This window comes from Myotis yumanensis, unplaced genomic scaffold (assembly GCF_028538775.1).
Source record: "Myotis yumanensis isolate MYYU_CA2020_CCGP unplaced genomic scaffold, mMyoYum1.0.hap1 SCAF_10, whole genome shotgun sequence".
In the NCBI taxonomy this organism is placed as follows: Eukaryota; Metazoa; Chordata; class Mammalia; order Chiroptera; family Vespertilionidae; genus Myotis; species Myotis yumanensis.
The window spans coordinates 82,989,457-83,009,245 of NW_027223761.1; the positions used below are offsets into that span (position 1 = coordinate 82,989,457).

General features: G+C 43.7%; 1 protein-coding gene across 4 annotated transcripts in view; it reads right to left on the reverse strand.

The window, feature by feature from the left end:
* DDX6 (DEAD-box helicase 6) overlaps window positions 1-10,686 on the reverse strand; it is a 37,928-nt gene extending 27,242 nt beyond the window's left edge. For 3 of the 4 annotated variants that reach the window (XM_070426186.1, XM_070426188.1, XM_070426189.1), the window contains exons 1-4: window positions 10,587-10,686; window positions 7,460-7,931; window positions 3,565-3,628; window positions 1,793-1,897 (exon numbers count right to left, since the gene is read on the reverse strand). In XM_070426186.1, the coding sequence (XP_070282287.1) occupies window positions 1,793-1,897; window positions 3,565-3,628; window positions 7,460-7,659 (369 nt within the window). In that variant the 5' untranslated portion in view covers window positions 7,660-7,931; window positions 10,587-10,686. Of the gene's footprint in view, window positions 1-1,792; window positions 1,898-3,564; window positions 3,629-7,459; window positions 7,932-10,282; window positions 10,378-10,586 lie in introns of those variants that run through there. The other variant, XM_070426187.1, reaches the window with a different exon arrangement.
* Between the last annotated feature and the right edge of the window lie 9,103 nt (window positions 10,687-19,789).

The window sequence follows — 19,789 nt, forward strand, 5'->3', positions numbered from 1 at the left end:
GGTAAACTGTGGACTTTGGATGTTTGGATGATACATGTCAATGTAAGTCATCAGTTGTAACAAATGCATCACAATGTATAACTCTTGCAGAGAATACTGATAATGGGGGGCGTGCAATGCATAAGTGGGGACAGGAGTATATGGGAAATCTCTATCTTTCAGTTCAATTGCTATGAGCTGAAAATTGCTCTAAAAATAGTCTATCCATGGAGGGGGTGGAGAGGGGCTGGGGGGGTAGATGGGGTGAAAAGGGGACATATGCAATACTTTCAATACTAAAGACTAAAAAAAAGAAAGAAAAGAAACCTGATAAAAATAATAAAATTCAAAAAATAAAAATTATCTGAAAAAGAAAAGGGGGCATGTTACAAAACAACCTCGAAGGAGCGCATACTACCCAAATCTGGGAATTTGAGCACAAAAATATCATTGGGGAAAAAAAAGAATTCATGATTCCATACTGATTATATATATACACACACACACACACACACACACACACACGCACATACTAGAGGCCCGATGCACGAAATTCGTGCAAGAGTTAGGCCCTCGCAGCAACAGCTGCCTTGGCCCATCGTGGTCCCGCCCACTGGTTGTCCGGCGTCTGGTCTAATTAGCATATTAGCTCTTTATTATATAGGATATGCATAAGGAGATAGGGGAGGCTCTTTAAAAAGCCAAAGGAGTCCTAGAGTTGGAAACTCATTATAATCCAACAAAGATAGGATTATCAATGGATGCTAAGACTAGGAGAAACTTTGATGAAGAGTAGGATCTCTGCATGATCTTAAAGTGATCTCTACAGATGCTTATTAATTCCAAGATAGAAAAAAAGCTGCAATTATACAGTAGAAAAATCAGAAGCCGCTTTGACAGCGTAATCAAAATTAAAACATCAATGAGAAATAAACAGACATTGTGTACACCTCCAAAAGTGATACCCTGAGAAGGCCACAGCATGATTTCTACAGTATTTTGGCTGAGAATGTATTAACTTTAATCACATAGAAACATGAGACAAACCCAGAATGAGGAATGTTCTATTTTAAAAAGGGTACTATATTTTTTTAATATATCAATATCATAAAAGACTAAAACAAAAAAAATAAAAAATAAAAAAAATAAATAAAATAAAAAATAAAAATTCTTCCACAAAAAAAAAAAAAAAAAAAAAAGACTAAAACAGACTAGGGAAATGCTGAAAGGAGGTTAGAGAGATATAACTATATGCAATACCCAATCCTAGGATGGATTCTATACCAAGGAGGAAAAAGAATGCTAAAAAGGACATTTTCGGGTCAATTAAAAATTAGAATCCAAATGATGAGATAGAAATATTGTATTAATGCTGATTTGACTGCAGATAACTATATTGTGGTTATACTAGAGGCCCAGTGCATGGCCGAGGGCTGGGGGGAGCTTGGCTGTGGGAATGCACTGACCACCAGGGGCCAGCTCCTGCATTGAGTATCTGCCTCTGGGTGGTCAAAGAGCATCATAGTGATTGGTTGACTGGTCGTTTGGTTGTAATGGTCGCTTAGGCTTTTATATATATAGACATAACATAGTATCTCTATTCTTAGGAAACACTGAAATATTTAGAGGTGATGGCCATGATTTTGTAACTTACTCTTAAAAGCTTTGGGGGGGAAAAAGGTTCGGAAAACGAGTGCATATATGTGTGGGTGTGTACACACAAGAGAAATATTCATTTTATCATCCCCATAGATGATAAGTATGTAATTCTTCACTCATAACATTATACACGTAATAAAAAGGGGAAACATACCTGAATAGGAGATGGCTTTTCCCAGCCCATTTCAAAAATTCCCATCAGTAACTCCCGCTTTAAACAGTAATCTTCAAACTCATTTCCTTTTGTGGAGGTTACATCCTAGTCAACCAAACAAAACAATAATAAAAGAATAAAGCACAACTGTGTTCATTAGTTAGCATGCTTAAGAAAGTTTGTCTGAGAAACTAATTTTTTATCTGTCCCATTTAAGATATAAATATATGCAGATTAGCTCTGTCCTGATTTGTATTTCAACTATTCCTGAAGAATAATCACTCTCTAACAGACATAAGTCATTTAAAAACTGTGTTTGGAGGAAAGGCCACTCTGTGGTCATATTCTTCTAAGGAACAGGTGGAATACTGTAAGAATCATGCTGTGAAATTAAAATCGAAGATATGAAATCAAACCCTAGTTTACCACTCATTGCTTACAAATAGCCTAGTCAAAATCAGGGCTTCTCAAGCTCAGCAATATTGACATTTGGGCCAGAAAATTCACTGCTGTAAGGGGCTGTCTTGTAGCCTTTCCCCAGCTGTGATAACCAGAAATGTTTGTAGCTATTGCTAAATATCCCTTGGTTGAAAATACTGGGCTAAGAGAACTAACCATTTGCAACTTCCATTTTCTCATCCACAAAATGGAGATAACACCTGGCCTCAATTTTACTGAACAAAAGAGAATATGACTTGAAAACTATCCTATATAATAAAAGCGTAATATGCAAATTGTCCCCTCGGCTGGGAGTACAACTGCATGTTATGACATGCACTGACCACCAGGGGATGGTGTGGAACATGGCAGGCACTGGTGACACAACACTGGCAGCGGGCAGCAGTGGAGGTGCTGCCGGCCTTGATGGGCCCCCGACAAGAGCAGGACCGCGGAGGGATGGTGGAGCAGGTTAGCGGGTGGCGCCAGGCCAGGCAGGGGTGAGTGGGCCCCGACTGCCCCACAGACAGCGACCAGCAGTGGCGGGGGGCCCGATGACTTAGGGGAAGGGGGCATACAGGAGCCCGGGTGCTGCCCAAGGCCCAGAGGTCAGCTGGGACCTGCCCTTCCACCCCAGATGCTCGCGTTTCAATCGCCAACCAGACCTAGGGACTGCACCCATGCACAAATTTCATGCACTGGGCCTCTAGTTATTCCATAAATTAGAAAAGTATACATACATATAAATATTAATATGCAGATACACATTTTAATATAATTCCTACAAATAGTGAAAATTCTTGGCAATTCATCACATTGTCTACACCAGTGATGGGGAACCTATGACACGCGTTTCAGAGGTGACACACGAACTCATTTTTTTGGTTGATTTTTCTTTGTTAAATGGCATTTAAATATATAAAATAAATAACAAAAATATAAGTCTTTGTTTTACTATGGTTGCAAATATCAAAAAGTTTCTATATGTGACACAGCACCAGAGTTAAGTTAGGATTTTTCAAAATGCTGACACACCGAGCTCAAAAGGTTCGCTATCACTGGTCTACACAATTTCAACCATTTCAACTTAAGAGTGAACACATAGTACCCATTATTATTAATTAACTAGAGGCCTGGTGATGAATTCGTGCACGGGTGGGGTCTGGCCCGATTGGGCCAGGGGGAGGGGACGCAGGAGGTTGGCCGGCTGGCCTGTCCCCTGGCCAAACTCCCAGTCGAGGGGACAATTTGCATATTAGCCTTTTATTATATAGAAATTACTTCACTTTTAGAGTTTTCACACCATCTTAAGTTAAATTTTACAACCAACTTACCGAAGTTTTGATTCTTAGATCCTTTGGAGGGAGTTTTAAAGTCTTTTTCCAGTCATCACCAGGTCTAGAGAGAATGTAGTAAAATTAAAGTATCAGAATTCATAGCATCATATTCTAATACAAAGATAATTCATCTCAATTATAATTAAGTTATAAAAAGCACAGTAAGTTTAATATACTGCCATTTACTTAAGAATATAGTTAACAGCCCTGGCCTGTGTGGCTCAACTGGTTGGAAAGCATCATCTCACACACCAAAAGGTGGTGGGTTCAATTCCTGGTTGGGTGCCTGTGGGAGGCAACAGATCAATGTCTCTCTTGCATCAATATTTCTCCCCTACCGCACCCTCTAGAATCAATAAAAAAAATCTAATATATATAAAGAATATAGTTAACAGAGATAAACATATCATGTATGTGTTTTAAACTAGTTACTAATATTAAAAAATTAGAAGATTTTGTGTAAAAGTCCAGATTCTGGCTTTTCCTGTAAAACTGGAAGCTTTAGCAACATTGGTTCCAAATTTCTGCACGGCGATAGTTCGACAGAGCTTGGTAACTGAGTTTAAAATCAAGCAGCTGACCCTTTAAAGAGGGCAAGTATCCTCTCATTTGGCACAGGCATCTGAGTTGGTAACTTCTGGATACTAATTAAAACCAAGGACTCCAGCCCAGTCGGCATGGCTCAGTGGTTGAGCATCCACCTATGAACCAGGAGGTCATGGTTTGATTCCCAGTCAGGGCACATGCCTCGGTGCGGGCTCAATTCCTAGCGTGGGTCGTGCAGGAGGCAGCTGATCAATGATTTTCTCTCACCATTGATGTTTCTACCTCTCTTTCCCTCTTCCCCTCTGAATTAAAACAAAACAAAACACACACAAAAAACACACACCAGACTCCAAAGTTTCATTCCTGACCCTACCACTTATTTTTTGACCGGGCAGCAGTTACTTTTCCAAGTTTCCATTGTCATATATACAACGGGTTAAGAATTATATCAGGCCCTGACTGGTTTGGCTCGGTGAATAGAGCGTCGGCCTGCGGACTGAAGGGTTCCAGGTTTGATTCCGGTCAAGGGCATGTGCCTGGGTTGTGGGCTCGATCCCCAGGGTGGGGCGTGCACGAGGCAGCCGATCAATGATTCTCTCTCATCATTGATGTTTCTATCTCTCTCTCCCTCTTCCTTCCTCTCTGAAATCAGTAAAAACACATTTTTTTTAAAAAGAATTATATTAGATAATTTACATAAAGCAATCAGCACAGTGTTGGGCTCGGTCCCCAGTGGGGGAGGCCTGCGGGGGGACGGCCAATTGGTGATTCTCTCTGACACTCATGTTTCTGTCTCTCCCTTCCTCTCTGAAATCAACAAAAATATAAAAACAAACAAAAAACTCCTTTAAAAAAAAAAGAAAAAAGAAACAAAAGAACTCAATATTATCTGTTAATGAACATCTCTCTTAATCTTTTTTACCAGGTATGCTTTAAACCAGTGGTTGCCAACCTTTCAAACCTCATGGACCACCGGTTGGTGACCGCTGCTCCAAAGGTTTCCTTAAACCAATGGTTGCCAACCTTTCAGACCTCATGACCACCGGTTGGTGACTGCTGCTTTAAAGTATGAAAACAGTTAAAACACAAGGAAAATATAATTTTTTAAATCTCTTTTAGGTCAGGCAAAAACCTCTACTATAATATCCAAAGCATCTAATAGAAAAAAAAAATTGGCAATAAGGCAAACAGTGCTTTTCAACAGCGTTGTCTTTAAAATAAATAAGTTTTGCCCTGGCTGGTTTCACTCAGTGGATAGAACGTCGGACTGCGGACTGAAGGTTCCTGAGTTCGATTCTGGTCAAGGGCACATGCCTGGGTTGCAGGCTTGATCCCCAGTAGAGGGTGTGTAAGAGGCAGCCAATCAATGATTCTCTGTCATCATTGATGTTTCTATCTCTCTCTCCCTCTCCCTTCCTCTCTGAAATAAATAAAAATAAGAAAATATATTTTTTAAAAATAAGTTTTGCCCTGGCTGGTGTTGTTCAGTGGTCAGAGCTTCACTCCAGGGGTCACTTGTTTGATTTCTGGTCAAGGGCACATACTGGGTTAGGGGTTCACTCGCCATCTCTGGAGGGGGCGTGCGTGTGCCGGAGGCAACCAACTGACTGATGTTTCTCTTTCTCTCTCTCTCTCTCCCTCTCACCCTCCCTCCTTTCCACTCTCTAATAGCAATGGGGGGAAAATATATGTAATAATACGTTTTCATTATAGCCACTCATAATCAGAGCCTCCAAAACATTTCAAGTCTTGATTTAGAAAGATGAATGATTTTACTTAAAGCTAGGCCCCACATAATCAAAGACACTCTAACAAAGGCAACTATTTGCTACCACTTCCAAGGGTATGAAAGCCTTCTACCTCAACCTATACCACAGCAGTTTCTACGCAAAAATTGTCACCTGAACATCCTAGTAGGCCAGCCTACCACATTGTCAAATTCAACAGTGAATAAAAGCACAGAGGATACAATGCAAAATCTGTCCACAAGGAATTTATAAACCAAACTACTTAAAGTAAGAAAACAGTGATAGCGCTTAGTATTAGAAGAGTTCTGAACAGCTGATGGGATCTAGAAGCCTTCATGGAAGAGATGACACTTGAACTGTGATTTAAAGAAGCCAAAGAATTGAAAAGAAACCGTTAATCCTAGGAAAAGCAAAAGTAAAGTCCACTGTTGTCTCAAATTAGAATTTAAGTAGAAAACACTCCCATAATGAAATAACATAGATTTATGTTTCTGTTTTTAAGGAATAAAAATAGCCTAAATTTTGCTAGTCTATTCATAGTTTATCAAGACAAGCTACAATTCAGAAAATATTCTAATTAAAGCATTCACCTTAAAAATAATAGAGTATGCATTAATGACAATTCTCCCAGTGACCAAATCAATTCTATTGGAAATTCTTATAGGTCACTAGTGAACCACATAGCAGTGACCATCTTTATGATATGCTGGTATCTTATAAAAGCTATTTTTCTTTAGGAAGTGATTCTTAAGCATGAAAGGATCTGGATTGTAACACAAAATACTTTAGTTCAGTGAACCTGTTTCATCATCTTAGAAGATTTCTAGAAGTTAAATCAACTATATGGCTAGATTCTTAACAAAGCCAAACCTCAAATGGGTCAAGTTTAAATGTTAATTTTCTATTAACTGAATCTTCAGAGCGATATTTACCATTCAAATAATGTATAGTGAACACTTAAAAAATGGCAGCCTACAATCTTCCAGATTTGAAAGAAAACACATTCTGTAGTCAGATGAGGCTCTTAAGTTTTTAGTCAACTAGGGGAATTGGGGCTATTCAGAGATGTGTTTCCCAGAGTTCAAAATCCTGAGATTCTATGATATTTGTCTGCGTATTATTTTGTGTGTGTGTGTGTGTGTAACAGGAGAAAGCTTATAAAACAAAAAATTAAAGTTATGGATAAGTTTTTATGAGTACATTTGGAGGTAAGAAGGCTGGGCAAGTCCTTAAATTTGAAACTTGAAATTGACTTTAAATGTCATTTAAACTAGGATATGGTGCAGTTATACTATGGAAAAATCATACTGACAAAAACAAGATGAATCTGAGCTAATTATGAAAACCATCAATGTTTAAAATATAACTTATACAAAATTAATATATATCATCTGTACCTATATTCATTACTTAATAAATCTCAATTAGTTATGACAGAAATACATTATTCTATTGCAAATACCTACTGGCCATAAAATAAAGTCATCTGTCCTCTGCAATCAAAATGGTTAAAGTATACATAGAGTAAGTAGTCCTTAACAAAGTAATAGAAAGAAATCTTGGTCCCCCCAAGTACGTTTATTTGTTCTCACACTTACTTAATAGTGGTGGTCATACTCTGTGCTTGCTGCTGAGTGCCATTATTGATTGTGTTGGTGTTTTTCAGTTGGTTCATCTGTTGCTGTGTTGGTGTGCCCCCTCCTCCGGGGCCACCACTGGGCTTCACAGGGCCCCTCAGCTGACCATTTTGACTGGACAGACCCATTATAACAGGGTTCTCTGTTCTGGCCGTGCTCATGCTGTATTAAATGTACAGATGTCTCTTCCAAACTTCAAAACTTTTGAAAGTCAGTAGAGAAACTGTAATACAGTTTATTAGGCTCTCCAAAATGAAGAGATAAATATAAGTCTTGCTCAATATTGAGTCCTTTATTGCAATGCAGGCAAGCACCTGTAAGTCTCTGAATAGTAAGCAGCAGTAACTTGCTCTCATGCACCGAATCAACTTTTTATTTTTTTAAAGGCTCTCTAACGAGGTTTGGTTATATATCTGAATTCACTCACTTCAATCTGAAACAAAGAAAAAGTTAAGTTAGCAAACACAGGAAGGTTATAAAAAACTGTTTCCCCTAACACTTTTTTAAAAATTAAGAATACAACTGCACTTAGATCACATCATTAGCCAGGCTAATAGAGACACAAAAAGATGAACTGCACACAAAACCAAACCCACAATGAAATCAATCTCAAACATTTTAAATTGTCAGTTCAAAGCAACCCAAAGAATATTAGTATAAAGATACCGTAATTAAATTAGCAATAGTTCGAAAATGACAATCTCTTCCCTTCAGTTTCCTCCCTGAATGTTCTAAAAGTCAATGATTCATTCCACTTAACTGCATCACAACTCCAATAAGTATCTCACAACTTAACTACAGTAAATCTACATATGTACAAGGCAAGACAAATTTCTTCTATTTCTGACAGCAACTGAGAATCCTCCAAGAGCTTTATAAGCTTTTGACTTAACTTTATGCTTTTAGAAATATAAAACCCATTTGTAACCTTATGAATTTCAAGTGTAGAAATTAAACTCTGTGAAGAAAAATGCATTTTCCTTAAGTTCTTATCCTTTAAAACAGTAGCTGAAGCAGGAATATAGACATGTCTACATGTCAAAATCTTTTGCTTGAAAACAGCCAAGAATTTGAATACTAAAAAACTGTTAGCCGGGCTGGTATGGCTCAGTTGTTGAGCACGGCATCAGAACCAGAAGGTCATGATTCAATTCCTGGCCCAGGCACATGCTGGCGTTGCGGGCTGATCCCCAGTAGAGGGCTTGCAGGAGCAGCCTTCTGATTTTCATTATTGATGTTTCTCTCCCTCTCCCTTCCTTTCTGAAATCTATAAAAAATATATAAAGTGGATAACTTCCTCCATTTTAATTATTCCCAAAACCGAATGCATATTTTAAAATGAAGTGAATAGCCGTAACGGGTTTGGCTCAGTGGATAGAGTGTCGGCCTGCGAACTGAAAGGTCCCGGGTTCGATTCCGGTCAAGGGCATGTACCTTGGTTGCAGGCACATCCCCAGTGGGGGATGTGCAGGAGGCAGCTGGTCGATGTTTCTCTCTCATCGATGTTTCTGACTCTCTATCTCTCTCCCTTCCTCTCTGTAAAAAAATCAATAAAATATATTTTAAAAAATTAAAAAAATAAAATAAAATAAAATGAAGTGAATAAAAACTTTACAAAGAACAGACAGAAAGTAAATGCCTACTCTGTTGGGTTTGTTCCTTTTTACCTCCTTTACATTCCTTATCCAAAACACACAAGCTTATTAATTAGTGTTGTTTTTGTCATATACCACGGCTTCTCAAACAACATTTTTCTAAAATACTTATGCCTTAAAAAAAGAAAGAAAAGTTGCTCACAAGCAAATCCTGATGATCACAAACACAAAGAGGTATTATTTCAAAGTCTCCCAGAATCTGATTCACTTCTTAGGCAGATGGTGGTTAACAGTTACCTAGTTTCTGTTCCAGACAGTGAGTGGTATCCTACATTGACAGGTTTCTATTATGATCAACAATATCAGTAGTTCGCACTGAAAACATGTCTGCGAAGTACTAAGAGGATGAAGAGGGCAGCCTCCCAAGATTAAGTGTGATCATTACCACCCATCGTGGATGTGAGAGATTTCAGATCCAAGTGTGAGAACTGCGTCCCCTTAATTAAAACTGAAACTTGCACTGAGCAGCAGTCTCAGAAACGGAAATGTTCCTCCTACCCCTTCCCAGCTTCGATTTGCAACATTTTCAAAAGTTCGAAGGAAACGTGGACTGGCCGGGAGGAACCCACGCCGAGCTAATTACAGCACTTCCCGGCTGTGGCTGGCAATTGACAGTTTTCTCCCCAAACACGCCCGTCGTCCCCGACGCAGGCTCCCCGAGGCGGCCTGCGAGCCGCACCGACGGGCTTCATCGTGAAGAGGGGAAAGGGGTGCAGGGGGAAGGGGAGTCAGCAAGCAGTAAGGAAAGACACGAGCCAAGGATGTGAGCCCCGTCTTTGTAAGAGAATAATTCAATTATTTCTTGCTCTCCCCGTCCCCCCCCCGAAACACCCACAGCCCAAGTCAGCGCCCTGTGATCATAAACACAAAAGGTTGGGGCCCCGCAATCCTATCTGCGCAACAAGCGCAGGGACCGAACCAGCTCCGTGGGTCGGAAACAATATGGAGTTTCCTGAGGCCCCAAAGAGAAACCTTAACCAAAAGCCCTGCTTCCTCCACGACTCGGGGGCGCCAGCACCCCCCTCTCGCTACGACCCACAAGGCCCGAGTCCAGTCCAGCAGCTGCCGGTCCGCTCCCGGCCGAGCCCTCGGCACTGCACCCCCGCCGCCCCCGGAGGCTGCCTCGTACCCGGTCACCTCCACCGCGGCCCGGGGTCCTGCCGCCCCACGGCCCTCGTTCCCCCGCTCCCGGAAAGCGCCTCCGAATCCGTGGCCCGCTCCTTCCACGGACCCCGCCGCACGACATCCGTACCCGACTCCTCTCAGGCGCCCGACCCACAGCTGCCGCCCGCCTGCCTCCCCTGGGCCCGTCCAGGCCTCAGGCCGCCGCCTCTGGGCGCCCCACGCCGGCGACGGCCTCCCCGCAGCCCCGACTACGCCGCCGACCTTGCCCCCGCCCTTCACCCAACTCCCCGGCTCGGCCCGAGTCCTACCGCCGAGGCCGCTCCGCTCGCACCCTCGGCCCTTTATTGTTGACTCGAAGCTCCCAAAATGGCGGCGCTCCTTCCTCCTCGGCTCCAGCGCCCGCCCCGCCCGCCGCGCCGCCGCCGGCCCCGCCCCGCGCCGCCGGCCCCGCCCCGCGCCGCCGGCCCCGCCCCGCGCCGCCGGCCCCGCCCCGCGCCGCCGGCCCCGCCCCGCGCCGCCGGCCCCGCCCCGCGCCGCCGGCCCCGCCCCGCGCCGCCGGCCCCGCCCCGCCCCCCGCCCCCCGCCCCCGGTCCCGCCCCCAGGCCCCGGTCCCGCCCCCTGGCCGGGCCCAGCGCCGTAGCCGCGTCCCAGGTCTGCGGCTCTACTTTCGCCGCTGCCCACACTGCGGCCGCCGCCGAAGTCGCCACTGGCCGCTTCGCTCCGGCGCCCGGCCTGGCCCGCCGCCCCCCCCGCCTCACTCCTGTGGTCCCCCGCATGGCGGCGGCTCCTCCACGCAAGATGGCGAGCGCTCGGGCGCCACTGCCCCGTCGCCCCGGCCTCCCGGCTCCCCGGCAGGGGTCGGCGGGGCAGCGACGCCCTGCGGAGAACGCGGGGCCGTGCTCACCCCGCGGGCCGCGGACGCCGGGCTGAGAGAGGGGGTGCGGCTGCTCCCCGAGGGGAGGGAGGGCTGCCTTTCCCACCGAGGGGCCGAGGCCCGCGAGTGTCCTCCCTGCCTTCGCCCCAGGGGCCCCGAGGTGGTGACCGAGGAGGACCTGCACCTCCTGCGCCCGGAGGCGCTCTGAGAGGGGCCTCCCGGGCCACGGCGCGGGCCGCGTCTTCCGGGGGCGCCTCGGAGAAAGGCGCCGGGAAGCTGCGGAGCCAGTTATCCTGGGAATAAGTTGTGCAGGGAAAGGGGTTCCGGCCTGACCCTCACCAGAAGGGTTTTATGTGTTTGTCCCCAGAAGTACTTTTCATATCTCAATGTCCCCGCTAACCCTTAACAGAAATAACAAGAAAGCTAGGTTGTTCCAGGCAAAACAGAAATTGAGGCTGGAAAGCTAGGTCGGGGGCAGAAAAGCCTGGCCTCGCCCAGCTGCGACCGAACACCCAGGACAGCGGCCAGGCCAGGTGCACATCTGCAGCGCCCAGCCGGGAAGTGAAACCACCGCCGCTGCAGGAATCCGCCCGATGGGCAGCGATGGTCTGACCGCCAGCTTCCCTCTTCTGCTGCTGCTTCCAACCCATCAGATAAAGTCAAATGGGTTCCCCAGATCAGTCACACAAGGTGCCCCCTGACAGTCCGCCTCCAGCTTCCCTACGCCAACAACACCCTCCAATCTGTTCTCTTTGTTGGTCTTTATATGCACACAACCAATAGAAAGGTGATAAAGAAGCGTGAAAAGGCTGTTCTTGAGATTAAAAAGAAGATTCCCCTTACAATTTTAAAAATGCTTAATTTGTAGCATGTCATCACCCACCCAGATTTTAAAACACTCCTGTGAGGAAATAACCCTACACCTTGTGCCCATCCAGGAGAGAGGTGGCTTAATAAATGGTTACTTACTAAAATGTAACAATGTGAGACCTTTGTTTGCCTCACTGTCTTTCCAAGAAGCATGAATGTTAAGGGGAAAGGAGCCTAAAGGTTTGAAACTGTGGGGGTTCTCCCTATACAGCAGCGGTTCTCAACCTGTGGGTCGCGCGACCCCTTTGGGGGTCGAACGACCCTTTCACAGGGGTCGCCTAAGACCATCAGAAAACACATATATAATTACATAATGTTTTTGTGATTAATCACTATGCTTTAATTATGTTCAATTTGTAACAATGAAAATACATCCTGCATATCAGATATTTACATAACAACATTACAGTTACAAAGTAGCAACGAAAATAATTTTATGGTTGGGGGTCACCACAACATGAGGAACTGTATTAAAGGGTTGCGGCATTAGGAAGGTTGAGACCACTACTATACAGCCAAAAAATGAGGCCAGGCGAAGGAAAGGGGTTTGCTTCATAAATAAACTTACCTTCCACAGCGGCTTGGCTGAAGTCCTGACAAAACAAAAGTGAGGAAGCAGCCAGAAGTAAAGTATGAAATTGCTGCCCATTTTTACCTGGGAATCCTGTCATGGCTAAAACTTTAAAAGAGTCTGTATAGTGTCTTGTAAGATAGTCAGATATCCTTATAACTTTACTAGAGGCCTGGTGCACAAAAATTCATGCACTTGGGGAGGGGGTGAGGTGTCCCTCAGCCTGGCCTTCACCCTCTCACAGTCTGGGAGCCCTTTGGGGATGTCCACCTGCCAGCTTAGGTCTGCTCCCAGGGGAATCAGGCCTAAGCTGGCAGTCAGACATCCCTCTGGCAGCCGGGGAGCCCTTAGGGGATGTCCGAATGCTGCAGACTCAGGAGAGGCTCCCACCCCTCAGCTGTGCTCGAAGCTGTCAGCCTGGCTTGTGGCTGAGTGGAGCTCCCCCTGTGGCAGTGCATTGACCACCAAGGGCAGCTCCTGCTTTGAGCATCTGCCCCCTGGTGGTTAGTGTGTGTCACAGCGACCGGTTGTTCCCTGTTGTTCTGCTGTTAGGGTCAATTTGCATATTACCCTTTTATTATATAGAATGTCAGCCCTTTTCAGTTTCCTGATGAGAAGCATAGACAGTATAGGATTAAGCTATGAACCCCTTGGGTTAGCAGGGTTCAATTTGAGTAGTTGATAGGTCTGATCCAACTACCATATCTCAATACTTTTCCCCCCTCCCTAGTTCAAACAGATTAACAAGAATCATAGAAAATATGACACTTTAGGAATATAGATGAATTATTTGATAATGCATTATTTTTATAGTGAAATGTATGTTTTAAAAACACTATCTAAATCCAATCCTTTGGCCTTTTAGTTAATATTGAATATAATTGTTTGGGTGGTCTGTGGTAAATATGGTTTTGGAGGGTGTGCTATACCCAGTGAGTCACCTATTTATTGTAACAAAGTGCTTCCCAAGATGTATTAGCCGTGTTCATTTGGTTTGTAGTCACTCTCACTTTCCTCCTACCCTACGTTTTGAATTTTGAACTATAAAGCTGTTAGCTAAAGTGTTAGGCCTGGATTGTTGGCTGGCTCTAGAGAATCTATCTGTAGAAAAGATATTTTAAAAAAGAGAATCTGTCTGTAGAAAAGATTCAAAAATAAAATTGAGGTTTTCAGTGTCTTTATTTATAACACAATAGGATTTCTTTTTTTTTTTTTTTGAAAGAATGAGATGCAACTCAAAAATGCTACTTGGAATTCAGTCACAAGAATGGGTCCTCCTAGCAAGCATTATTTGCCAGTCTCACATCCTATTTACCTAAAAATAACCAGAAAAAAATCACATTAATTTTAAATCACTTGATTTCATTTTAACTTCAATTTAAAATATTTAGAATCTAGAATTCCAAGTAATTTGAAGTTGGATATATTTATAGCTATGATACTATTTTTTAAAAATATATTTTTATTGATTTCAGAGAGGAAAGGAGAGAGAGAGAGACAGAGAGAGAGAGAGAGAAACATCAATGATGAGAGAGAGAATCATTGAATCATTGACCGGCTGCCTTCTGCTCACCCCCTACTGGGGATCAAGACTGCAACCCCCACATGTGCACTTGACCAGAATTGAATCTGGGACCCTTCAGTCAGCAGGCCAACACTCTATCCACTGAACCAAACCGGCGTAGTGGTTCTCAACCTTCTGGCCCTTTAAATACAGTTCTTCATGTTGTGACCCAACCATAAAATTATTTTCATTGCTACTTCATAACTGTAATGTTGCTATTGTTATGAATCATAATGTAAATATCTGATATGCAGGATGGTCTTAGGCGACCCCTGTGAAAGGGTCATTCAACTGCCAAAGGGGTCGCGACCCACAGGTTGAGAACCGCTGGGCTAGGGCTATGGTACTCTTAAAACTCAAATGTTTTTTGTTTGTTTTTTCACATTCTAGGTCACAGCGTACATAACATTTATTTCATACATTTTCCTCCTCTTCAATTTAAATATATATATATATATATATATATATATATATATATAATTATTGATTTCAGAGAGGAAGGGAGAGGGAGAGAGAGATAGAAACATCAATGATGAGAAAGAATCATTGATTGGCTGCCTCCTGCATGCCAACTACTGGGACCAAGCCCACAACCCAGGCATGTGCCCTTGACCAGAATCAAACCCGGGACCCTCCAGTCCACAGGTCGACACTCTATCCACTGAGCCAAACCAGCTAGGACCTCAAATGTTTTTAACATGCTAAAATGGATTTCACACTTTTAACTTTCTATAAAACTTTTTAAGGAAACATAATAGTTTTTTTTCAAACTCAATAAGCAAATATGTTCATTACTTAAGAAAAAAGATTTGCCCATACCATCTATAATAATAAAAGTGTAATATGCTAATTAGACTGGATAGCCGAACAACCTTTCGGATGTCCTTCCTGACAACCTTCCTGATGAAGCCGGGGCTGTGAGGGCCGGCTGAGGCAGGCAGGGCTGCGAGGGCCGGGCCCCTTGCATGAATTTCATGCATCGGGTCTCTAGTCCTATATAATAAAAGCCTAATATGCAAATCAACTGAATGGCAGAATGACTGGTTGCTATGATGCACCCTGACCACCAGGGGGCAGACACTTAACGCAGGAGCTGCCCCCAGCCCGCAGGCTCCAGGCCAGCCAAGGCCGGTGCCAGGGAGCCTCTAGTATCCTCAATAAAATGATTTACACCTGGCTGAGCTGTAGAGGTTAACATTTTCCTTCTTTCATGACTTACATTACAATATTCTGATTTCCAAAAGAAGTTTCAGCAGGTAAAGCTCTTTTCCAAATACTCTTTAGCAACACCTGGTAGTCACTAAGATTAAAGGCTACTAAGCCCAAGGAGCCAAATACCATTTTTTCTTTGGGCTTCATAGGTAAAAAATTGCCTCTTCAATTTACACACCTGAAGAAGATGAAGCAGCACCAGCCTACTGTAGGCTGAGCAAAGGTATCCTCAGAGAGGTACAAGTACTGCACTGAAGCTAAAAGCAGATGTTTTTAATCATGGAGAGACCACACCAGGCACATTTTGTTGGAATAAATGTTCCATTTCTGCCTGGCGGGTGTGGTTCAGTTGTTGCACATCAATCTACGAGCCAGGAGGTCTCTGTTTCATTCCTGGTCAGAGTATATGCCGGGTTGCAGGCTTAATCCCCAGTAGGGGGTGTGCAGGAGGCAGCTGATTAATGATTCTCATCATTGATGTTTCTATCTCTCTCCCTCTCCCTTCCTCCCTTCCTCTCTGAAATCAATAAAAATGTATACTTAAATGTTCCACTTCTATAGTAAACAAGTTGAAAAGTAGGAAAGCAATAGTACAAACAGGGAGAGTTAAAATGGGTTAAACACATATTCCCCAAACTACCAGGTTTAATTTGCAGAATTGATATTCCTTTTGACAGATAACATTCCCAAGGCACCACAACTAGCTAGCTCAGCTCACCAGGTGTCTTTTGGCCTCATAAGGTCCCAGCATTGTTTGTCTTCTCGTCAGCACCCAGAGAATTCTAGCTATTCATTTTTCCTCTTCAGTTTAATGTGTATATATATATATATAATCCATTTTTTACAGAGAGGAAGGGAGAGGGATAGAGAGCTAGAAACATCGATGAGAGAGAAACATTGATCAGCTGCCTCCTGCACACCCTCTACTGGGGATGTGCCCGCAACCAAGGTACATGCCCTTGACTGGAATTGAACCTGGGACCCTTCAGTCCTCAAGCCGATGCTCTATCCACTGAGCCAAACTGGTTAGGGCTTTCCTCTTCAGTTTTACTAAAATTACTGCTCACCAGCAATTTTAACTTATTAATTTAAAAATAATGTGTGACCCTAGCTGGTTTGGCTCAGTGGCTAGAATGTCGGCCTGCTGACTGCAGGGTCCCAGGTTGAATTCCAGTCAAGGGGACATGCCCCGGGTTGCAGGCTCAATTCCTGGTAGCGGGTGTGCAGAAGGCAGCCGATCAATGACTCTCACTCATCATTGATGTTTCTTTTTCTCCCTCTCCCTTCCTCTCTGGAATCAATAAAAATTTACTTAAAACAAAAAGAAAAGAAAAAAATCTAAATGCATAGCATTAAAATAATAAATAAATAAAATAATGAAAATAATGTGTGTGCCCAAGCCGGTTTGGCTCAGTGGCTAGAGCGTTGACCTGCAGACCAAAGGGTCCTGAGTTCAATTCCAGTCAAGGCCACGTACCTCGGTTGCAGGCTCCTTTTCAGCCCAGGCCCTGGTCAGTGTGCGTGCATGAGGCAACCAATTGATATTTCTCACATTGATGTTTCTCTCTGTCTTTCCCTCTCTCTTCCACTCTTTCTAAAAACCAATGGAAAAATATCCTTGGGTGAGGATTTTAAAATAAATTTAAAAAAGAATGTGTGGCTGGGAAGACACTGATATCTGGAAACTAATTTTTTAGGCATAAATTTACTTTAGTTGACTTAGATCAAGAAAGAACTGCTGCTGTCCCCACCTATGGGGCGTTGATGCCCTTGAGTTGGTTCGGGGCGGTTGCTGACGGTCACAATGATGGGGCCCAGGACACTCTTGTGGAATGTCGTGGTTCAGTGTGTGTATCACGCCTCATTTGGCCCAGGACTTTGCAACAAGATTATATTTCTGAATAACCTTCTCTACAGGGATAGCAACAATTGTGAAAAAGTGCCTCATTCTGGTCTCCAGCTGCGGTCAATTTGTAGAACCTTTTATTGGTCCTTGAAAATAGAACTGTAATCTTAGGTATGAGCCCTGGGAAGGCAGTTTATAGCTAAAAAGTAGGCAATCTCTTCAGTCCTGAGCGCCATGGTTGGATTACCAGAACAAGACAGTGAGCAAAGGGGAAAAAAGTTCAGTGCAGAGTCTCCTTAGTGACTTTCCTAACTCTTCATCTGCTTGATGAATTTTATATTTTTTAAAAATATGTTTTTATTAATATTTTTAGAGAGAATCATCGATGAGAGAATACTGTCAACATCTATTGGGTGCCTCCTGCACGCCCCCTACTGGGGAGGGAACCCACAACCTGTGCTTATGCCCTGACTGGGAATTGAACAACCGACTTCTTGGTTCCTGGGTCACTCAACCACTGAGCCACATCAGCTGGGCAGCTTGATGAATTTTTAAGATTAGTCTTTATCACGTCAACTACCCCCAATAAACCTTTAGTGTCTCCTAGTTTCTTTTTACCACATGGAGTTTACGCTTCATAGACAGATTGGAACTGCCAACGTGCCTAGCGGCTAGAAGGGCCTAGGCCCTAGCCAATCTGACTTCCCTCCTCTCATCCAATGTATTTGTTACTCTGGCCTCCTGCATAGGACCCATTCCCTCAGCTTCCTTGTTTCCCTTGGAAAGCCTCTCATTTCCTGTTCTCTGGGCCTATCTAGAGTCCATTCAAAACCCAGCAGATTCCCACAAGCTTCTATCCTCCCACCTCCCCCTACTTGCTCTTGGCCAACTGTGACAGGTGCAAAGGCCAATATTCAAAATGTCAGAGTATGAAGTAAGGAAAGGTTGATTGATTGAAGATGTGTCCAATTGAGATGAAGAACATAGAGAGTCCTCAAATTCATCTTCCTAGGGTCCAGTATTCAGGCTTCTTTTATGTCAAGGTAACGGAGAATGGGAGGGGTAAAAGGTGCCGGACAATTGCAGACATCTGGGCACCAACTGGGACCAAAGGAAGAGTGTGAAATCTCTAAATCTCTTTGTTCCCTATCCATTGACCCCTGCTGATCTAAGTCCTGCAAATCTTTGATAAACAGTCATTTATTTTGTACATATTTCCCCACCTCGTCCAAGAGGTACCTTCTAACAAGGAGCTGTTCTTCCAAAAACTTATGCCTCAAGCAGAACTCCTCTAGTAATTAGCATGAAGGCCATGGGAAATGCAGGTTAGAATTAAGATAGAATCACAACAGAAAGCAAATAAAGGAAAAGTTAACATTGAGGCAGAGAGTGAGCGTTTAGCTGCTCCACAACCAGAGTTCAGGTTCCAGTTCAATCTGGGTTCAAACCCTAGTTCTGCCACTTGTTAACACCATAAACTGGGAAGCTTTCTTCATTCTGAGCTGCGGTCCCTGTATTTATAAAGTGGGAATAATAGGGCCTAACGCTGCTGTAAGCATAATGAGAATTTGTACAAATCACTTATGTTAGTGGTTGGTAGATAGCGCTAAGACTTTTTTTACTTGGTGTTGCTCTTATTATCTTATCGACTTTCATCTGAACCTCTTCTTATTATATCAGATTAGAGCAGTAGTTCTCAACCTTCCTAATGCCGCGACCCTGTAAATACAGTTCCTCATGCAGTGGTGACCCCCAACCATAAAATTATTTTCGTTGCTACTTCATAACTGTAATTTTGCTACTGTTAGGAATCGTAATGTAAATATCTGATATGCAGGATGTATTTTCATTATTACAAATTGCACATAATTAAAGCATAGTGATTAATCACAAAAACAATATGTAATTATATATGTGTTTTCCTATGGTCTTAGGCGACCCCTGTGAAAGGGTCATTCGACCCCCAAAGGGGTCGTGACCCACAGGTTGAGAACCTCTGGATTAGAGCCTGTGGGTGGCAAATTCAGTTCCTTACCCCTAGCCTCTATGTCTCTTACTTCTTCAGCTCAGCGCCTCATCAACCTCAGGGAACAAGGGGCAGGCGGATTTCACAGCTCCTGCTCAGAAGTGCCGGTGCTGGAGAGCCGTGTAACCAGACTGATCGGCTGAACAACAGACCCTTGCCCCCAGCTGAGCCCTGTCATGGCACTGCAAGCCTTTCACTGCTGGTTCTCAATCAAGGCTGCTCATTAGCACCAACACAGGCACTTTAGAAACACTGGTGCCTGGGCACGATCCCAGAGGAATTAAATTAGCATCCTTGTGAAACCATACGGAACCAGGGGGTCCAGCTGCCTGTCACTTGTTGAGCCAATTCAGCAGATAGGGTTGAATCATAAATGAGCATTTATTCCAATCCTGCTGAGCATGGGAGAGGAGCAGGTCATCCACAAAAATCTGCCCTGCCCCCCATAAGCCAGCTGCTTGTATTGGGTAGAAGGAGAAAGGTTACGTAAGAAAGTAGGCAAAGGGAATAAAAATGAGTGTGCAGAATGTGTGTTACAGGCATGGAGA